Source organism: Gopherus flavomarginatus, chromosome 18, assembly GCF_025201925.1.
Source record: "Gopherus flavomarginatus isolate rGopFla2 chromosome 18, rGopFla2.mat.asm, whole genome shotgun sequence".
NCBI classification, from domain to species: domain Eukaryota; kingdom Metazoa; phylum Chordata; order Testudines; family Testudinidae; genus Gopherus; species Gopherus flavomarginatus.
In genome coordinates, this window is record NC_066634.1 from 4,811,165 (window position 1) to 4,829,890 (window position 18,726).

An 18,726-nucleotide genomic window follows, 5' to 3' on the forward strand; every position below is an offset into this window, starting at 1 on the left:
GTTCCGCAGAGGTTCCCCCAGACTCTCTCTCTGGGGGGCAGGGGACACTATGCCTGCTGCTCTATTGGCGGTGGGGGGGCGGATCGTGACTGGTATTTGAGGGGTGTCCTCCCCCAGCAGGGGGCACTAGCAGGCACCCAGATTTTAAATGGTTTTTCGTTATATCCCTTGTTCAGCTCCCATCCGGCTGCAGTCCAGGGACTGGCTGGCTCAGGGAGGCAGGCAATGGGGCAGGAGGCCTCTCCCCTCTAGGGGGCGCCGGCTCAGATCCAGCCCCAGGGCGGGGAACCACTGACTCGGGGGTGGGGGTGGGGAATGGGGCCCAGGGCCTGTCCCCTCAAGGGGGGGCTGGCTCTGATCCAGCCCTAGATCAGTAGATACTAAAAGTCCTTCCTCTTGGGTGGCTCACGTGTAATGAGTTTGTTGGGTCTCAGCCCCATTCCTGGGCACCCACAGTGCACAGCCCCCTCCTCCGCCAGGTGATCTAACGGAGCCCTGGATGGGCCACGGAGACTCGCCCCTTTTTGCCCCCAGCCCCGTGTGTGTGTGTGTGTGTGGGGGGCTTCGGAGCTGAGATAAAGAGACGAAAATGCGAAGCGGAAAGAAAGTGAAAAAGAAAAAGAAAGAGAGGGAGGGGAGGGGGAGGGGGAGAGGGAAGATCAGGAAGGGGAGAAGCACAGACGAAGCAGGAGGATGGGGAGGGGGAAGGCGGTGGGAGAGGGGAGCAGGGACTGGGAGAAGGGGCAGATGGAGGAGGAGGGGAAGGAGAGCGGGGCAGAGGGGAGGGCACTAGGGGGAAGGGCCAGATGGAGGAGGAGGGAGAATGAGCTGGGAGAGGGGAGCGGGGCAGGGGGAACTCGTGCGGGGGAGCAGACAGAGGAGGAGGGGGAAGGAGGTAGGAGAGGGGAGCTCGGGGGAGGGCAGTGGGGGGGAAGAAGCGGAGGGAGGAGGGTGAAGGAGGTAGGAGAGGGGAGCTCGGGGGAGGGCAGTGGGGGGGGAAGAAGCGGAGGGAGGAGGGGAGCAGGGCGGGGGAAGACGCAGGGGGAAGGAGGTGGGAGAGGGGAGCTCGGGGGAGGGCAGTGGGGGGGAAGAAGCGGAGGGAGGAGGGTGAAGGAGGTAGGAGAGGGGAGCTCGGGGGAGGGCAGTGGGGGGGAAGAAGCGGAGGGAGGAGGGGAGCAGGGCGGGGGAAGACGCAGGGGGAAGGAGGTGGGAGAGGGGAGCTCGGGGGAGGGCAGTGGGGGGGGAAGAAGCGGAGGGAGGAGGGTGAAGGAGGTAGGAGAGGGGAGCTCGGGGGAGGGCAGTGGGGGGGAAGAAGCGAAGGGAGGAGGGGAGCAGGGCAGAGGGAAGACGCAGGGGGAAGGAGGTGGGAGAGGGGAGCTCAGGGGGGAGGGCAGTGGGGGGGAAGAAGCGGAGGGAGGAGGGGAGCAGGGCAGAGGGAAGACGCAGGGGGAAGGAGGTGGGAGAGGGGAGCTCGGGAGGGGAGGGCAGTGGGGGGGGAAGAAGCGGAGGGAGGAGGGGAGCAGGGCAGAGGGAAGACGCAGGGGGAAGGAGGTGGGAGAGGGGAGCTCGGGGGGAGGGCAGTGGTGGGGAAGAAGCGGAGGGAGGAGGGGAGCAGGGCGGGGGAAGACGCAGGGGGAAGGAGGTGGGAGAGGGGATCTCGGGGGCGGGGGCCGTGGGGGAAGAAGCGGAGGGAGGAGGGGGAAGGAGGTGGGAGAGGGGATCTCGAGGGGGGCCGTGGGGGAAGAAGCGGAGGGAGGAGGGGGAAGGAGGGAGGAGAGGGGAGCTCGGGGGGGAGGGCAGTGGGGGGGAAGAAGCGGAGGGAGGAGGGGAGCAGGGCGGGGGAAGACGCAGGGGGAAGGAGGTGGGAGAGGGGAGCTCGGCGGGGAGGGCAGTGGGGGGGAAGAAGCGGAGGGAGGAGGGGAGCAGGGCGGGGGAAGACGCAGGGGGAAGGAGGTGGGAGAGGGGATCTCGGGGGGGGCCGTGGGGGAAGAAGCGGAGGGAGGAGGGGGAAGGAGGGAGGAGAGGGGAGCTCGGGGGGGAGGGCAGTGGGGGGGAAGAAGCGGAGGGAGGAGGGTGAAGGAGGTAGGAAAGGGGAGCTCGGGGGAGGGCAGTGGGGGGGAGGAGCAGATGGAGGAGGGGGCACGGGGGGACAGTTGGGGGAAGGGGCAGGTGGAGGAGGAGGGGGAAGGAGGCGGGAGAGGGGGCGGGGGGACGCGGGGGAGGACAGCTGGGGGGGTCGGCAGACGAAGGGGGGGTGCACTCCGCTCCCAGCCTTCGGGAAGGTCTGTGACTGTCCCTGTGCAGGCGCTGAAGGGTTAACAGCTGGGCTGCGTGTTTCTTGGCGGGGGCGGGGGGGGGTTACGGGACTCCCCCCAGGAGGGAGAGGGGAGCAGAGCCAGCCCTGCCCTCCCCCGGGTGTCCCTAGCCCCGTGCAGGCAGCGAGGGGGAGGGACCACAGCGCACATCCCCTCCCTGTTACCAACAGTGCCCTGCACACTTCCAGGAATCACCCTGAGCCGGTGGGGGCGGGGGGGGGGTTACCCAGCCCCGCCTGCCAATCAGAGCCCAGCCAGCCTGCCCCCAGCCCCCCCCTCTGGCCAATGGGATGGGGATGGGGCCCATTCACAAAAATAAATATGAAACACTCCCCCCTGCCGGATACACCCCCCTCCCCAGTCCGGCCAGGAGAGACTCTGGCCGGGTGGCTGGCGGGGGGGGGGGGGAACTTTTCCTGTGCCGCTCCCCCCCCCCCCCGCCCCACAACTCCCAATGCATCCAAGCCTTCTGCTTGTGCAAAAGGGAAAGTGGTTTTTCCTGCTTCCCTCTGCGGTGCCTACAGCGGCTTCCCGGCAGCTGCCTGCTCCAGGGGCCCTGCTCCCCCACCCCGCGGAGACTGGGGGCCCGGCTGCCTGGCCAGGATGTACCCCCAAGGGGGAAGCTTTCCTGTGACTTGGGGGAGGGGAATTGATTTGCTCCGTTTCCTCCCCCCTCTGCCCTGCGAGGACTCCAGGAGTAGCATTCCCAGCACGCCAGAGTGAGTCTACACGGGCTGCTAGCAAAATCGCTTCAATCCGGACTGGTTGGGGGTCAGAAAGGGGTGAGTTAAAACGGGAGATTATTTCATGGGCCTAGGGGAGCCGCCGTGGGCAAACACCCACAAAAACTACAACCAGGGGAGTTTGCAAATAGACTGGCGGGGGGGGCTGGACCTAAGGCGCCCTTGGCTCAGCTGCCCCCCCCACCCCAGTTTGCCCCGCTGACCCCCGCCCCCCCAGTCACCCACGAAGCACAGCAGCTGGCAAGACAATGGGACTTTCGAGCACTTTTAGCAACACCCAGCTCCTGCTCCAGGAGTGGGGGGCTGTTAATGAGGATAACAACCAGTCAGCGTTAGTAAGAGTCCTGCCTGGGGAGAACTTGGGCTGGTTGATTTTAAGGAAGATCTTTGCAATGACTCTTTTCAGGGGATTCTTTGGATTTTCTTTTTTCTCCAGATGTTTTTTTTTTAAGCCTCATTTTTGTCCTCTCCACCCCCACCCCCCAGACCGTCATGATTTTTTATTTCTCTCTTTGCCACATTTTGAATTTGGCCATTCCTTTAATGTTAATATCCCACTGACTTCGGGTCAGTTACAGCTTGGGGGTTGCTTTTTAACATCGGTTTTAGGTTAGTTATTTGGGGTCAGTTTCTGGGTTGATTTGGGGGTGGAGGTAACAGTGATTTTAGGTTAGTTATTTGGGGTCAGTTTCCAGGTTGATTTGGGGGTGGAGGTAACAGTGATTTTAGGTTAGTTATTTGGGGTCAGTTTCCAGGTTGGTTTGGGGGGGATTTGACATTGGTTTTAGGTTATTTATTTGGGGTCAGTTTCTGGGTTGGGTTGCGGGGGGACAGGGGTTAACATTGATTTTAAGTTAGTTATTTGGGATCAGTTTCTGGTTTGGTTTGGGGCGGGGGTTAACATTGGTTTTAGGTTAGTTATTTCGAGCTATGGGGGACCAGATGTCTCGATTTTATAAAGACCGTGCCAATATTCAGGGCTTTGTCTAATATCCCCACCTATTACCTTCCGCCCCATCCCGATTTTCCACACTTGCTGGCTGGGGTCGGTTGACGGGTTGAGTTTTCGGACATTTTAGTGTGGTTGCTTGGGTTCAGACTGGGATGCCCAGGCCGCTGCAAGCGATGGGACAAATCCGAGCGGGTGCAGAAATCGGTGCCAGGCTCTGGGCCTTGAGCTGGGAGGGTTTGTGTCAGCCTTAGTACAAGGGTTCCCAGAACTGGGCTCAGATTTCAGGTAGCACGATGCAGATCAGGCCCTTCGTTACTTTAATAGGTTCAGGTTTTTTATAAGAGTTTGGTTTAAAAAAATATCTCCGCTGGATTTCTTCTTTTTTAGGCTCAACCAGAAGAGATCCTGTTCCCTCGGAGCTGGAGGTTTGTTCTAGCCTCGGGGTTTCCTGGAGGAAGTTGGAGCAGGAGTGAATTTGGCGCAGCCTTAAAATGTTTGTTCCCCTTTGCCCCCCCCCCCACCACCACACACACACACACACAAAGTGGGATTCACTCCCTGTTCTCTGGGGCACCTGGGCTGGGGCAGGGGCAGGCCAAGATCAGAAGAGTTTGTGGTGTGTGTGTGTATACATCTTGTGTGCGGAGGAATATGGGTGTGTTTGTTTTTTTTGTGTGTGTATGGTGTGTACATCTTGTGAGGGGAGGATTGTGTGTGTAGTGTGTACATCTTGTGTGGGGAGGATTGTGTATGTGTGTATTGTGTGTACATTGTGTGTGAGGAGGATCATGTGCATGTGTGTGGTGTGTACATTTTGTGTGAGGAGGATCGTGTGTGTGGTGCACATTTTGTGTGAGGAGTGCGTGTGTGTGTACATCTTGTGTGGGGAGGATTGTGTGTGTGTATGTTATGTGTGAGGAGGATCATGTGCATGTGTGTGGTGTGTACATTTTGTGTGAGGAGGATCGTGTGTGTGGTGCACATTTTGTGTGAGGAGTGCGTGTGTGTGTACATCTTGTGAGGGGAGGATTGTGTGTGTGGTGTGTACATTTTGTGTGAGGAGGATCGTGTGTGTGCATGTGTACATCTTGTGTGGGGAGGGGAGGATTGTGCGTGTACGTTTTGTGTGGGGAGGATTGAGTGGGTGTGTGTACATTTTGTGTATATATGTTACGAATATGTATGCATATTTTGTTGGTGTGCATGTATACGTTTTGTCCGTGAGTGTGTTCCACACACACACTCTGTGTATATTGTGTGTGTGTTTATGCCTCTTATGCTTTGTGTGTAGTGTACACAGAGACAAACCAGACACACAGGAGATATATATTTGTCTTTGTGTTTACCATATCTGTGTGCATTTGTGTGTTATACGTATGTAAAAGGGTGCATGTGTATGGGTTGTTATGAATGTTTGTGTTTGCATGGGTGTGTTTTCAGTGTGTGTGTATAATTATATGGAATAATATGTTGTGTTTGTAGATCTGCAATGAGGTTTCTGATGAGTGTGTTATAAGTGTGTGAATGTGGGGGTAGTATGGTTTTATGCGTATATTTTATGGGTGTGTCTTAAGTGTATGGTGTGTATACAAACACACACAGTGCAGGACTCATCCCCTCCAGCATAGGGCGGCAGGGACACACACACACACACACACACACACACACACACACACACAGAGCGCAGGGCTCATCCCTGCCAGCATGGGGCAGCAGGGACACACACATATACACCCCACAGATTTTTTGGTATGTTCTCCTGTGGGGTGTGATTATGTGTGTGTATCTACATAACTTAGTGTGTGTATCGCTGGTGTGCAGAGGTGTTTCTGGGAGTGTGTGTTTGTAATTGTGTGTGGGTATGTATAACTATGGGGTGCAGTTTGGTATATGTTGCTGACTGACTGCAATGTGACATTTGTGTACGTGTGTGCGTGGGAGGGTGTTGTAGGTTAATCTAAGGGTACGTGACTGTGTGTATGTGTGTGTCTGAGCCTGCTTGTGTGCACCTGTGTCGCTGTGTGTGTGTGTCAGTGATTTGTGTGTGTGAGAGGCTGTACCTCCAGCATTCAATATGGGTGGCTGATTGTGTGTGTGTGTCTATACACACACCCCTCTACAACTGGAGGTGACTCCAATCCTAGAGTGGTTAGAGTGGTGGGGGGAGGGCTGGGAACCAGGACTCCTGGGTTCTCTCCCCAGCTCTGGGAGGGGAGTGGGGTTTAGTAGCTAGAGCAGGGGGGGTTGGGAGCCAGGATGCCAGGGTTCTTTCCCCAGCCCCAGGGTCATTAGGTCGTGAAGAACATTAACAGCCGGTGTTGGATTCTGTGTGAGAACTTTCCGGTACCAGAATCAATCAGTTGCCTGCCCTGAGCTGCCCCTCACTCCCGACCCGCAGCCCCAGGCACCCCCCATTGACCCCCCCTTCTCTCCACAGATGATCCCGCGGGAGGGACTCCGGTGACCAGGAGGACTCAGCAGGGAGCGGGGGGAGGAGAATCCAGCCTGGGCAGCGCGATGGTCCCGCTGTGCTGGCCCTGCCTGCACTACTGCCCGTACCCCCCGGCGGCCATGAGCGGGCCCCCCGCCCCGCAGCCCCCCGCCGTCTCCTACCACTACCGCAGCTTCTGCGGGGACTTTGAGCGGGTGGAGACGGCACTGGAGCGGCTGGACGCCAGCGGCTTCTACTGGGGCAGCCTGTCGGGGGCGGAGGCCAAGCGGCTGCTGAGCCCCCACCCGCCGGGGGCTTTCCTCGTCCGCGACTCCTCCGACCACCGGCACCTCTTCACCCTCAGCCTCCGCACCGGGGCCGGCATCACCAACCTGCGCATCCAGCAGCAGGGGGCGGCCTTCCACCTGGAGACCCAGCCGGGGGCCCCCTGCCCGCCCGCCTTCGCCTGCGTGGTGCAGCTGGTGGAGCACTACCTGGGGCGGGCCGGGCACCCGGGGGGGCCCTGCTACCTGGAGGCCCAGGGGAGCCGCCCCGAGCCCCTGGCGCTCGCCCGCCCGCTGCGCTGCAAGGTGGCCTCGCTGCAGGAGCTGTGCCGGCGGGCCGTCCGGGCCAGCGTCCGGGCAGGGACCGGGGGGCCCGATCTGGAGGGGCTGCCCGTGCCCCGGGCCCTACGCAACTCCCTGCGCTGCTAGGGGGCCCTGCCCCAGGCCCTACTGAACTGTCTGCGCAGAGGGAGGGGAGAGGAGCAAGGGGGGACCCCCGACCTGTGCTCAGGATTCCCCCCCAATGCTCGTGGGAGGCAGTGGGGTAGAGGGAGCCCCCCCTGTAACTCAGGCCTTCTCAGCACAGCTGGGGGAGGGGAGGAAACCGCAGAGTGGGACTCCCTCTAGGACACCCCAGGGTTTTCCAGCACAGTGGGAGGAAGAGCGGGAAAGGGGTCTGTAGCCCCTGCCCTATGGAAAACACAGGGCGGGGGCAGATGGGGGAGGGGAGCAGATTGGCATCAGCCCCATGGCAGCTCCAGAGTGTGGGGGAGATGGGACTGGATGGGGAGAGAGGCCTGGAGTGGACAGGAGAGGGGGCTCTTCAGGCCAGGGCTGGGACCCAGAGTAAGAACTGGGAGGGGGACACAAGAATTGGTGGGGGCTGAGGGATCTAATGAGGGGGTTGAGACCCAGGACTCCTGGGTTCTCCCCCCAGATCTGGGAGGGGAGGGGGGGGTCTAGTGATGAGAGCAGGGCGGCTAGGAGCCAGGACTCCTCGGTTCTCTCCGCAGCTCTGGGAAGGGCATTGGGTCTAGATCCCAACTATTCCCGGGGAGCCAGATTGGACCCCGGCCCCATGCCGGGGCTCTCACCTCATCCCCTGGAGGGCGCCACACCAACCGCATGGATCTCGTCTCCCGCCAGGAGCGCTGGTGGCCCTGTTACCACCAGCCGGGCTGCACGGGGGGGTCTTGTACCGCTGCATCGGGATGGAATAAACCTGTCTGCTGCATCCTGCCTCCCACCACTGCTTTGGGGGCTGCCTGGGACCTGGGGGCTGCAGGGGCAGCCCCTCAAAGCACCCACAAATCAGAGCCAGCACCCCCTAAAGAGGAAAAGCCCCATTTCCCCTGAGCTAGGCAAGACCCAGGCCTGGGACCAGAGGGGAAAGGCCTGGTTCCCCATTCCCTGCCAGCTGGCAGTGGTTGAGGGATCCTCCTGTCAACAACTTCCCCTCCCCCCCGCCCCACCCCAGAAGCTGCTGCATCTAGCCATGACCCCATCCTCACCCCCTTCCGCGCCCAGCTGTTCCCGTAAGGCTCTTGGCACCACGAACGCTGACTCGGGGGAGCAAAGTTACTGAAAATGGCCTCAGCGGTTCGGAAAAAACCCAGCTGCTTCCGCCGCTCTGGCTTTCGCTTCCCCCAGCCAACGGGTTCAGGGGCACCAGCCGCACTTTGCCATTACAGCCCAGGGCTGGTCCCCCACCCCTGGCACCCAGCTCAGCTCCAGCCTTTCACCCTCATTTCCCAGCAGGGCCAGCCCTGGACCCGCCTCCCTCTTGTGGGTGGGGCTCCCCAAGCTGATCCAGCACCAGGGGTCACAGCACCAGGCAGGTCTCTGCCCCCATTCCCCTATAAAGCCACTGTCCAGCCAGCAGACAGGGGGGCCAGAGCCCCCTTCTCAGCCTGGGAGGATTTGGGGACAAGCTAAGAGCAGCCCCACCTAGTTAGAACAAAGGTTCACTTGCCTGGTGCCCCAGTGGGAATGACTAGACCAAGGAATCACACCACAATCCCTCCCTGGTGCCCACTGCCAGCTTCCAACAGAGGGGAGGGGAGTTCAGGGCAGCCTGGCACCACCAAGAGCCATGAGGCAGGAAACAGAAGATGCCAGGCCTAGCAAGCAGGGAAGGGGGTCCCACCTCAGGCCACTTAGAGAACAGGCCCTTTCCCTCCCCTCGAGGACCCCAGAGCCCTGACACCCCCCCACCCCAGCTGACAAGAGGGAGCAGTGAAGGAAATCCTGCCCCCAGGCTTGGCTGAGACATCAGGGCATAGAGCAGGAGGGGGGCTAGGACCCAGGGGACCAGTCAGTGAGGAGTATCCCACCCAAATATCCCTCTGTAACCCCAGAACCCAGGCATCCTAGAACCAGCCGAGGCACAGCCAGCAAGGGGAGAACCCAGCCCCCTTTGCCCAATTCCAGCCCATGGCAAACAAGCCAAACTCCTCACCCAGCAGCCACATGTCTGTTGGGCTGGGGGGGAGTTTTCTAGAGCTCCCACTGTTCAAATTGCCCCAGCAGGGGGAGGACGGGAAGCACTGAGCTGGGCCCCCTAGGCCCTGTGACAACTCCCAACTATTTTCCCTTCCTACCCCTCCCTGGGAGTCACCTCAAGCCCCCACCCCCACTATGAGCATCAGCCAGCCCACTCAGGGTTAATTCTCCAGCCCTCCATCCCCAGCATGGAAACAGGCAGGTCTGCAGTGGTTTTATTTCCAAGGGCCAGTGCTGCCTGCAGGCCAGTGGGGGAAGGGCAAGCAGCAGGCAGGACAGGGCTCATTTCCAGACAGGGAGCTGGGGAACTACCTGCTGCAGGGTGCAAGGCCCAGCAGACGCTGCCTCCCGCTCACAGACCAGAGCACCCCCCTCTGGTGAGGCACAAGACTCAAAGCATTTGCTGTCAGGCTAGGGTACAGCAGCCCTGACACCTCAATGGCAGGACCCCACTAACAGAACAATCCACCCAGTTCAGCCCCACTCCAAACTGGTTTATTGATACAGCAGTGCAGGCTGCCCAGCAGGGGGAGCTGCCAGGCCTTTAATCCTCCTCTTCCTCATCCGCCCCGCCGGCGCCACCCTGCCCCTTCTTGGCGTTCTTCCTCTTGACACGGCCAGGCCGGCCGCCCCCATAAGGTGAGCGCAGCGAGAAGTCAATGTGCTTCTGTGAGTCCAGGCGCACGATGAAGGACGGGATGTTCACGACCTGCTTCCGCACCCTGGGGAAGGGGAAAGGGGTGAGGGCAGGTACAGGAAGCCACCTACCCACAGTGCTCTGGGGCAACAGGACCCCAATCAGAATTTAACATTAACCCCGGGGCAGATGCCCCACCCCTTTGCCATCTTGTAGCTCCTCCCAGACACTCCCCAGAGCCAGCTACACATCAGCTGCTCCTGGATACCAGAGTCCCATCCCATCTCTTCCCCACACCCCCAGCCAGCTCCTGCTGGTACCGGATTTGAATCCAGAGTCATCCAAAGAAAAGAGGTGACCTCTGGATTGATGCTAGGGAGCTGAGATCAAAACCCAGCCCTGCCCCCACTGCAAAAGAGGAGTGACTCCAGATTGACACCAGGGAAGCCAAGATCAGAACCAGGTCCCACTGAACCAAGCTCCATTACCAGGTTGCCCTGGGATCCAATCCCCATTTGCAGGGAGCAGCCGGCAGCTTGTTACCTGTGCAGCAGCCCCGAGCACAGGGGGCTGGTGGAACGGCCTGGCCCTTCGCAAGGTGTACGGCTCTGCCGCAGTGAGCCTTGCCGACATGGGCAGCCCTACTGCCCGCTAGCCGGAGTGCAGGGTTGGACCGACCAGGGGGGCTCCCCAGGCCAGAGCCTGCCCCACTGGGCAGGGGGGCTCCACACACCTCACAGGCTCATCCAGGAGGGCTACACAACACAGCAAGAGCAAAGCTTTAGGCACGGGGAGGGTAGGAGCAACGGCCAAACTCCCCACGTCCTTGGGATTAGCTTTGACCCTGCCGAAGAGGCAGGACAGTCACCGAGAACGAGGCCACTGACCTGCCTGCCACACAGCTCCTCCTCACGAACTCAGCACCCGGTCCCACCCTGTGGGACGCACTAGACCCTCCCCTCCCTCAGCCAGGGAGAACACCCAGGAGTCCTGACACCCCTACCCACAGCAGCACGTGCCCTACCGGATGTGCCTCTGGCGGATCAGCACCCGGGCGTGGTGGATGGACTTGGCCAGGCCCAGCTTGAAGACCTGGGTCTGGAGGCGCCGCTCCAGGAAATCCTCAATCTTGAGGCCCAGGATATAATCCAGCTTCATCTTGCCCTCGTCCAGCACCCCGATGCGCACCAGCCGTCGCAGCAGGGCATTGCCTGGGGGGGGTGTCGGTGAGACAGGGGGTTAGATCCAGGGACCCTGCCTCTTCCCCTCCCAACAACTTCAGACAGCTGCTGGGACCAGCTCCCAGCACCCCCCTCCCACACATCCTGCCCCCCTACCTTCAAAGAGGCGTTTGGGGTCCTTCTCATCCAGCGTGAGCAGCTCTCGGGCCGCCTTGCGGATCTTGGCCAGGGTGAACTTCACCCGCCAAACCTCCCGCTTGTTCCGCAGCCCGTACTCGCCTGGAGAGGAGCAGGGCTGTTAGCAACAGGGACCACAGGCAGCCACCTCTGGGGTGGGGCACGGGGGCTGGTTATACAGGGACCCCTCACTGGGCACTGAGATGCAGAACCTCTGGGGTGGGGCGTGGGAGCTGGTTATACAGGGACCCCTCACTGGGCACTGAGATGCAGAACCTCTGGGGTGGGGCGTGGGAGCTGGTTATACGGGGACCCCTCACTGGGCACTGAGATGTGGCCCCTCTGGGGTGCGGCATGGGAGCTGGTTATACAGGGACCCCTCACTGGGCACTGAGATGCAGAACCTCTGGGGTGGGGCGTGGGAGCTGGTTATACAGGGACCCCTCACTGGGCACTGAGATGCAGAACCTCTGGGGTGGGGCGTGGGAGCTGGTTATACAGGACTCCCCGCCCAGCGCCAGGACACGGTTCAGGCCTGTATCCCACTGACTAGAGGCAGCAGATTTAACACTGCCTGGACTAATGGAGTTAAATTGCCTAAAGATCAGAAAATAATCCTTGGGCCATTAATGCTGTGTCTAACAAAGCAAGCTGCATATGGTGGCACAGCGCCTCCTAGTGCTAGCCCTGACTGCCAGGGAGCCCCCCCCACCCCCCTAATGCTGCCCCAGGGCCAGCCCTGTCAGGGGAGATTGCCCTTGCCCCACCCCCTGCTGAGTACCAGGCAGGCACCAGCCTGAGCCCCCACCCTGCCCCCAAACTCACCAATGAGCTTCAGCTCCTGGTCGAGGCGGGATTTCTCGAAGGGGCGCCGAGGGGTGACATAGGTCTTCCGGCACACCCAGCTCCTGGCAACGGGCATCCTGGCAGAGGCTGTGGGCTCTGGCCCTGGGGGGAGAGGCAGAGGGAAATGAGCTAGGAAGAGACAGGACAATTCTGCTCCATCCTTACCAGCCCCCAACCAAAGCACATGGGGCCTTGATCCTCCAGCAGCCACCCCACAAACCCAGGGCACAGCTTATCCTGGGGGGGGGCCTGGGCTGTGAACTGGGGTCAGACAGGTGCTCCCTGTCTTTCCTAAGCCCCCAGGATCACCCCCCCCCCCATCAACTCCCATCAGGCCAAGGTGCCTGCATCCTGCACCCACCCACTCACGTGTCTCTGCCACGTTGACAGAACAGCACCCACGAAGCCTTCAAAGGCCTCAGCAGCCCTGGCACGGGGTGTGCTCAGGCCACAGCCCAGTGCGGGGCCCCCGGCCCAGCAGACACTGGTATGGAGCAGGGAGCAGAGTCGTGGGCATGAGGGTGAGCGATTGCAGGGAGCGGGATGCCAGGAGCCCACGGCGGGTGCAACAGGACCAGCCAACACAAGCTATGAAGCCAGGACCCACTAGCACTCAGAGGGGCCGTCCCTGTGGTGGGTCTGGACAGCACCGAGCGCAGCAGTTACACCGCACGGTGCCACGGACCCACAGCCACCTGCCCCTCGTTACAGGCCCCAGGTCTGGTGACATCGAGCAGGAAAACGGTGGCCCCAGGGGGGCCAGCAGAGCTCAGCGCCCGGGGGAGGGGTGCAGACCAACCCGACATGGACATCGGGGTGTTTAGCGCGTGTCTGGGTGCAGGAAGGGGGGCGGGGGGGGCCCTGGCGCGGGCCGTAGCTGGTCTCTGCCCCGCAGCGCCCCGGCCGCTCTGCAGGTGGGGAAACTGAGGCACGACGGGGGAGCCCCTTGCGCAACGCCAGGCCCCGCTGCAGCAGGCGGGGGGGAACGACCCCCCCAATACACGGGGCTGGGGGGGATCTCCCGGGCCACGTGTTTCGCGCCCCCTCCCCTTGCAGCAACAGCGCGCGCCAGGCCCAGGGGCCGCACGCGCCACAGGCCCTAGCTCACCGCCGCCTCTGCGCATGCGCGCGCCCGCGGGGAGCCGCGCGGGCCCCCCCCCGTATCCCCGCGCGCCCTGCCGCTGCCGCGCGCTCGCCCATCACCCCGGCCCCGCTCCCCTGCGAGCGCGCGCGGCGCGGCGCGGCGCGGCCCCGCCCTCACCTCACACCAACACCTACAGCCACGGCGGTTGAGAAAAAAAAAGAGAGCAGCGCTCTCTGGGGCTGCCTTATATACCGCACGGGAAACGCCCCGCCCTCTGACGCATCAGCCAATGGCAGGGCGCCGCCGGGTCCCGCTGGCCAATGGAAGGGAGGCGCTTCGCGCAGCCCTCTAGCCAATGACTGAACGCTCCCGGGGGTCATAGAGAGAGATTCCTAGAGCGTCGTACGCGCGTGGGAGAGTGTTGGGGGCGGCGGCCATTGCTGCGGGGGGGTGAACCCGCTTCCTGTCCCGGGGGGAGCGGCTATTGCTGGGGGGGTGAACCCCCTTCCTGTCCCGGGGGGGAGCGGCTATTGCTGGGGGGGGTGAACCCCCTTCCTGTCCCGGGGGGAGCGGCTATTGCTGGGGGGGTGAACCCCCTTCCCGTCCGGGGGGGAGCGGCTATTGCTGGGGGGGTGAACCCCCTTCCCGTCCGGGGGGGGAGCGGCTATTGCTGGGGGGGGTGAACCCCCTTCCCGTCCGGGGGGGGAGCGGCTATTGCTGGGGGGGGTGAACCCCCTTCCTGTCCCGGGGGGGAGCGGCTATTGCTGGGGGGGGTGAACCCCCTTCCTGTCCCGGGGGGGAGCGGCTATTGCTGGGGGGGGTGAACCCCCTTCCTGTCCCGGGGGGAGCGGCTATTGCTGGGGGGGTGAACCCGCTTCCTGTCCCGGGGGGGAGCGGCTATTGCTGGGGGGGTGAACCCCCTTCCCGTCCGGGGGGGGAGCGGCTATTGCTGGGGGGGGGTGAACCCCCTTCCCGTCCCGGGGGGGAGCGGCTATTGCTGGGGGGGTGAACCCCCTTCCTGTCCCGGGGGGAGCGGCTATTGCTGGGGGGGTGAACCCCCTTCCTGTCCCGGGGGGAGCGGCTATTGCTGGAGGGGTGAACCCCCTTCCTGTCCCGGGGGGGTGAACCCCCTTCCTGTCCCGGGGGGAGCGGCTATTGTTGTGGGGGGGTGAACCCCCTTCCTGTCCCGGGGGGAGCGGCTATTGTTGTGGGGGGGTGAACCCCCTTCCTGTCCCGGGGGGAGCGGCTATTGCTGGGGAGGGTGAACCCCCTTCCTGTCCTGGGGGGGAGCGGCTATTGCTGTGGGGGGGTGAACCCCCTTCCTGTCCCGGGGGGAGCGGCTATTGCTGGGGGGGGTGAGCCCCCTTCCTGTCCCGGGGGGAGCGGCTATTGCTGTGGGAGAGGTGAACCCCCTTCCCATCCCAGTAGGGGGGACACCATTATATTGGCACAGGGGCCGTGACCATCAACGCTGGGGATAATTCACCCCCCCACTGACACCTGTCCGCTTTTGCTGCCCAGTGACCATTGATGTAGGTCAGTATCTCCAGTCTCGGTGTCTCTGCTGTTTGCTTGACCCCCTTACTTCAGCCTCCAGGTGCCGTTTCCACTGGGGCTGGCTCCAGTGTGTCGTTCCCCCGGACCCAATCGAGGCTTCGTAGAACTTATTGCTAATATTTGTGTGTCGGAGGCAGAACCTGCGCGGTGTTACATCTTTTCCGGACAGTCAAGGACAGACGGGAAGTCACAGTCAAAGGACACACAGACAGACAGACAGACAGGTAGTTGAGGGTGAAGGGGAAAGCAATTCAAATCTCGTACAAGTCAATACAACAGAAAAGGCATTGCAGTAATACTGCTTGTTACTGTTATGTGTGTTATAGCGGCGTCAGGCGCTGCACAGATGCAAGTGTAGACAGTCCTTGCCCAGGCTGAGATCAGGGGTCTGTCATGCTGGGCGCTGCCCAGACCCAGCGAGAGAGGGTCCCTGCCCAGCTGAGACCAGGGCCCTGTCGTGCTGGGCACTGTGCAGTTCCAATGGGAGACAGGCCCTGCCAAGCTGAGATCGGGGCCAATTGTGCCAGGCACTGCATAGACACAGCGAGAGACAGTCCCTGTCCAGCTGAGATCCCTGACCTGTTTTGCTAGGGGAAGCAGAGGCAAGAGCAGGGAATAGGTCCCATGACTCCTATCCCAAACCAGTTCCCTAGCCAGCAGGAACAGTGCTTCCCTGACTTTTCACTAAGGCAACCCATCTAGACTCTCCCTGCAACCCACTGGTGGGTTGGGACCCCTTGTTTGGGAAACGATTCCCTAGATAACGAAACCTCTGTATGGCCCGTGTGGCTAGTCCTGCTCCCCATGAAACCCACAGGGGTTTTGCTCTTGAATTCAGTGGGAGCAGATCCGTGGGACCAGGTCGCCGGCTGACCTAAGTCGGCCTAGCTCCAGAGAAGTCACCAGCTGGAGAACTGACCCATCGGTGGGCGTTTCCCTGCTGATTTTGGTGGGCATTGCACAGGGACCTTGGTGCTTGGCGCACGGGGGGGCAGTCTGATCCGTGCAGGAAGTGAAGTGGAGTCGATGGAGGAGCACCAGGGGTGGGATGCGTCTGGGCTAGTTTATTTTAATTGCCAACTGACCATGGTCTGTAGATCATAGACTTGCTCCATCCGGTACGAGCCGCAGCCGCTGGTTGGCCAGGGCGCCTGGCATCACACGGGAGTGCCCAGCGTGTGGTGAGGACCCTGGCATGGCCACCCTTGGGGTGGGATTGAGATCAACTAGCAAAGAAAACATTGGAAGCCATTGAGTGTATGATAAAAGGCATAGAGGGGTTGCAAACACCGGATCTCTCCCACCTCCCCCATCTCACGCCAAACCTTTCGCAGGGTTTGTGTCTGTCTTAGGGGAAGTTTAGGAGAAAAAAAGCAGGATGAAAAAAGCAGCAGAAAGGTGGAGAGAGAGGGACTCTCTCAATGGAAATGGACAACGGAAGCGGAGTGGAGAGAATAATGTTAACAAATCCTCCACCCCAGGCCTGAGTCTGATTGCGTGGATTGTATACTGGTCTAGCTGAGATCAGAACCCAGCCCTGCCCCCATTGCAATGAGGGGTGACTCTGGATTGACCCGGGGGCTGAGATCAGAACCTGGCCCTGCCCCCATTGCAATGAAGGGTGACTCTGGATTGACCCTGGTGGGGCTGAGATCGGAACCTGGTCCTGCCCCCATTGCAATGAGGGGTAACTCTGGATTGATCCAGGGGGCTGAGATCAGAATCTGGCCCTGGTTCCATTGCAATGAGGGGTGACTTTGGATTGACCCCAGGGGGTTGAGGTCAGAACCCAGCCCTGCCCCCAGTGCAGTCAGGGATGACTAGTCTGAAGGGCTCTGTGTCTGTGGCCCTTTGAGGTCTGGCCAGTTCCCCTTGGCCCGCTCCCCCATCCCGGACACAGCCCATGGCTGGCAGCCCAGGCTGAGCCAGTAGCCAGTAAATCTCCCTTTTCACTGGACACTTTCACGGGGGAAGCCGGCAAGTGCCCAGCCGCCACAAATGGCGGAGAATTAAGCTGCTGATTTATTGGGTGTTTTTCTCCTAACCTGGTGTTTGTGTGAGAAGCCAACTGTGCTGAATTCCCAGCCTTCCCACTCTAACCACTGGAACATCCCTCCCCTCCCAGGGTCGGGTAGAGAACCCAGGAATCCTGATCCCCAGCCCCTCCGCTTTAACCACTAGACCCCACTCCCCTCCCAGAGTCAGGGAGAGAACCCAGGAGTCCTGGCTCCCAACCTCCCTGCTGTAACCACTAGCCCCCGTTCCCCTCCCAGAGCCAGGAGTGGAGTGAGATGCAGACAGGCAGTAGCGGGTGATATTTGTCTGTGTCCCGTCAGTGTGAGGAAGTGTCTGTGTGTTGGGGGACGTGTGTGTGCGGCAGCTGTTTTCTTGTGCACCTGGGGTGAGGGGGGCAGGTTTGTGTGTCTCCTACGTGTGTGGGAATGTTTGTGGCTGTGTGTGTGGGCATCTCTGGCTGTGAGCGCTCAGGTCTGCAGGGGTGCATCTGTGTGTGTTTGGGTGTGTCTCTGGGTGTGTGTTTGGGGCTGTAGGTCCGTGCATACACGTGTATTTGTGTGTGTGTGTGTTTTGGGTTGTTTGTGCATGTGTGCGTGAATATGTGGGGTTGTGTGCATGTGTATGTGTCTCTGTATTTGGGGTTATGAGTTGGTGTGTGTGTGTTTGGGATTGTATGTGTGTGTGAATGTGTCTGTGTGGGGTTGTGTCTGTGTGTTTGTGTTTGGGGTTGTGTGTGTCTGTATTTGGGGTTGGCTCTGTGTGTTTGGTGATGTGTCTGTGTGGTTGGGGTTATGTGTATTTGTGTCTGCATGGTTGGGGGGGATGTGACTGTGGTTGGGGATGTGTGTCTCTGTGGTTGGGAGAGTGTCTCTGTGTCTGTGTGGCTGGGGTTGTGTATGTCTAATTGGGGTTATGTGGTTGGGGATGTGTGTGTCTGTGTGGTTGGGTGTGTGTGTGCCTGTGGTTAGGGGGGTGTCTGTGTGGTTGGAGATGCGTGTGTCTGTGTGTCTGGGGGTGTCTGTGTGGTTGGGTTGTCTATGTTTAATTGGGGTTCTGTGTTTGGGGATGTGTGTGTCTGTCTCTGTGTGGTTGGGGATGTGTGTGTCTCTGTGTGGTGGGGGGTGGGTGTGTCTCTATGTTTGGGGATGTGTGTGTCTCTGTGGTTGGGAGTGTCTCTGTGGTTGCGGGGGTTCTGTCTCTGTGTTTGGGGATGTGTGTGTCTCTGTGTGGTTGGGGGGGTTCTGTCTCTGTGGTTGGGGGTGGGGGTGTCTCTGTGTTTGGAGATGTGTGTGTCGACTGTGTGTGTGTGTGCGCGAGTCTGTGACAATGATGAGATCACATTCCTCTCATCTCCCCCGCCCCCGCCGCTCCCCATCTCGAATCCGACTCAGCTCCCCGAGGTGTCTCAGCTCAGTGATCCCCTGGGGTGGCACCCTGAGGGGCTGAGCAGTGGGGCTGCGGGTTCTGTGCTACCCATGCAGCATCGGGGGGGGGGTGGGGGGGACTGTGATAGGGACCAGGGGGCAAAGAGGGACCTCAGCAGAGGGGGGGGAGGGGGAATCCCGGCAGAGGGGGGGGTGTGAGGTGGAGGGGAGGAGGGCTGTGGGGTGAAGGGGAATCCCAGGGGGAGGATCCCAGCAGGGGGGTGCTGTGAGGTGAGGGGGGATCCCAGCAGAGGGGGGGGCTGGAAGGGGAGAGGGGGATGCCAGCAGGGGGGGCTGTGGGGTGGAGGTGTGGGTGGATCTCAGGAGATGGGGGGCTGTGAGATGAGAGGGATCCCAGTGGGGGGGAGTGCTGTGAGGGGATCAGGATACCAGCAGGTGGGCGGGGTTGTAGGGTAAGGGGGGATCCCAGCATAGGGGGGTTCGTTACACAAGAGGCTTCTGCTCAAATTCGGCACTGGTTCCCTGTGTTTGGGGTTTCCACTGCACCTGACAACCTGTGCCCCCCACCAGGGTGACTGCTGCACCCCCCGCCCCTGCCTGGCTGTGTGTGGCTGTA

General features: G+C 61.0%; 2 protein-coding genes across 5 annotated transcripts; one reads left to right on the plus strand and one right to left on the minus strand.

Moving 5' to 3' along the window:
• The first annotated feature begins 2,677 nt into the window (after nucleotides 1-2,677).
• On the plus strand, nucleotides 2,678-7,959 carry LOC127036761 (suppressor of cytokine signaling 3-like). Of its 3 annotated transcripts, none has more exons than XM_050927962.1 (3): nucleotides 2,678-3,034; nucleotides 4,398-4,435; nucleotides 6,448-7,959. In XM_050927962.1, the coding sequence occupies exons 1-3, from the start codon at nucleotides 2,919-2,921 to the stop codon at nucleotides 7,152-7,154; spliced, it is 861 nt and encodes a 286-aa protein (XP_050783919.1). In that variant the 5' UTR covers nucleotides 2,678-2,918; the 3' UTR covers nucleotides 7,155-7,959. The 3 variants fall into 3 exon arrangements, with proteins under 3 accessions (XP_050783919.1, XP_050783920.1, XP_050783921.1); XM_050927963.1 differs by having other exon boundaries at nucleotides 2,942-3,097; nucleotides 4,398-4,503; XM_050927964.1 differs by having other exon boundaries at nucleotides 2,942-3,097.
• A 1,741-nt stretch (nucleotides 7,960-9,700) lies between these two features.
• On the minus strand, nucleotides 9,701-13,415 carry RPS9 (ribosomal protein S9). 2 transcript variants are annotated; one of them, XM_050927968.1, is made up of 5 exons: nucleotides 13,330-13,415; nucleotides 12,048-12,170; nucleotides 11,202-11,324; nucleotides 10,889-11,075; nucleotides 9,701-9,949 (listed from the first exon to the last, which is right to left on the minus strand). In XM_050927968.1, the coding sequence occupies exons 2-5, from the start codon at nucleotides 12,142-12,144 to the stop codon at nucleotides 9,772-9,774; spliced, it is 585 nt and encodes a 194-aa protein (XP_050783925.1). In that variant the 5' UTR covers nucleotides 12,145-12,170; nucleotides 13,330-13,415; the 3' UTR covers nucleotides 9,701-9,771. The 2 variants fall into 2 exon arrangements, with proteins under 2 accessions (XP_050783925.1, XP_050783926.1); XM_050927969.1 differs by lacking the exon at nucleotides 11,202-11,324.
• Between the last annotated feature and the right edge of the window lie 5,311 nt (nucleotides 13,416-18,726).

What these genes read in the sequence shown, in the direction of transcription:
- LOC127036761 (XM_050927962.1), top strand. Translation starts at nt 2,919, where the DNA reads ATGTACCCCCAAGGGGGAAGCTTTCCTGTGACTTGGGGGAGGGGAATT. An exon ending in AGCATTCCCAGCACGCCAGA is followed by an intron (nt 3,035 to 4,397) that starts GTGAGTCTACAC and finishes CTTCTTTTTTAG; the next exon opens with GCTCAACCAGAAGAGATCCT. An exon ending in CTGTTCCCTCGGAGCTGGAG is followed by an intron (nt 4,436 to 6,447) that starts GTTTGTTCTAGC and finishes TTCTCTCCACAG; the next exon opens with ATGATCCCGCGGGAGGGACT.
- RPS9 (XM_050927968.1), bottom strand. Translation starts at nt 12,144, where the DNA reads ATGCCCGTTGCCAGGAGCTGGGTGTGCCGGAAGACCTATGTCACCCCT. An exon ending in CCCCAAACGCCTCTTTGAAG is followed by an intron (nt 11,076 to 11,201) that starts GTAGGGGGGCAG and finishes CACCCCCCCCAG; the next exon opens with GCAATGCCCTGCTGCGACGG. An exon ending in ATCCGCCAGAGGCACATCCG is followed by an intron (nt 9,950 to 10,888) that starts GTAGGGCACGTG and finishes CCCCTTCCCCAG; the next exon opens with GGTGCGGAAGCAGGTCGTGA.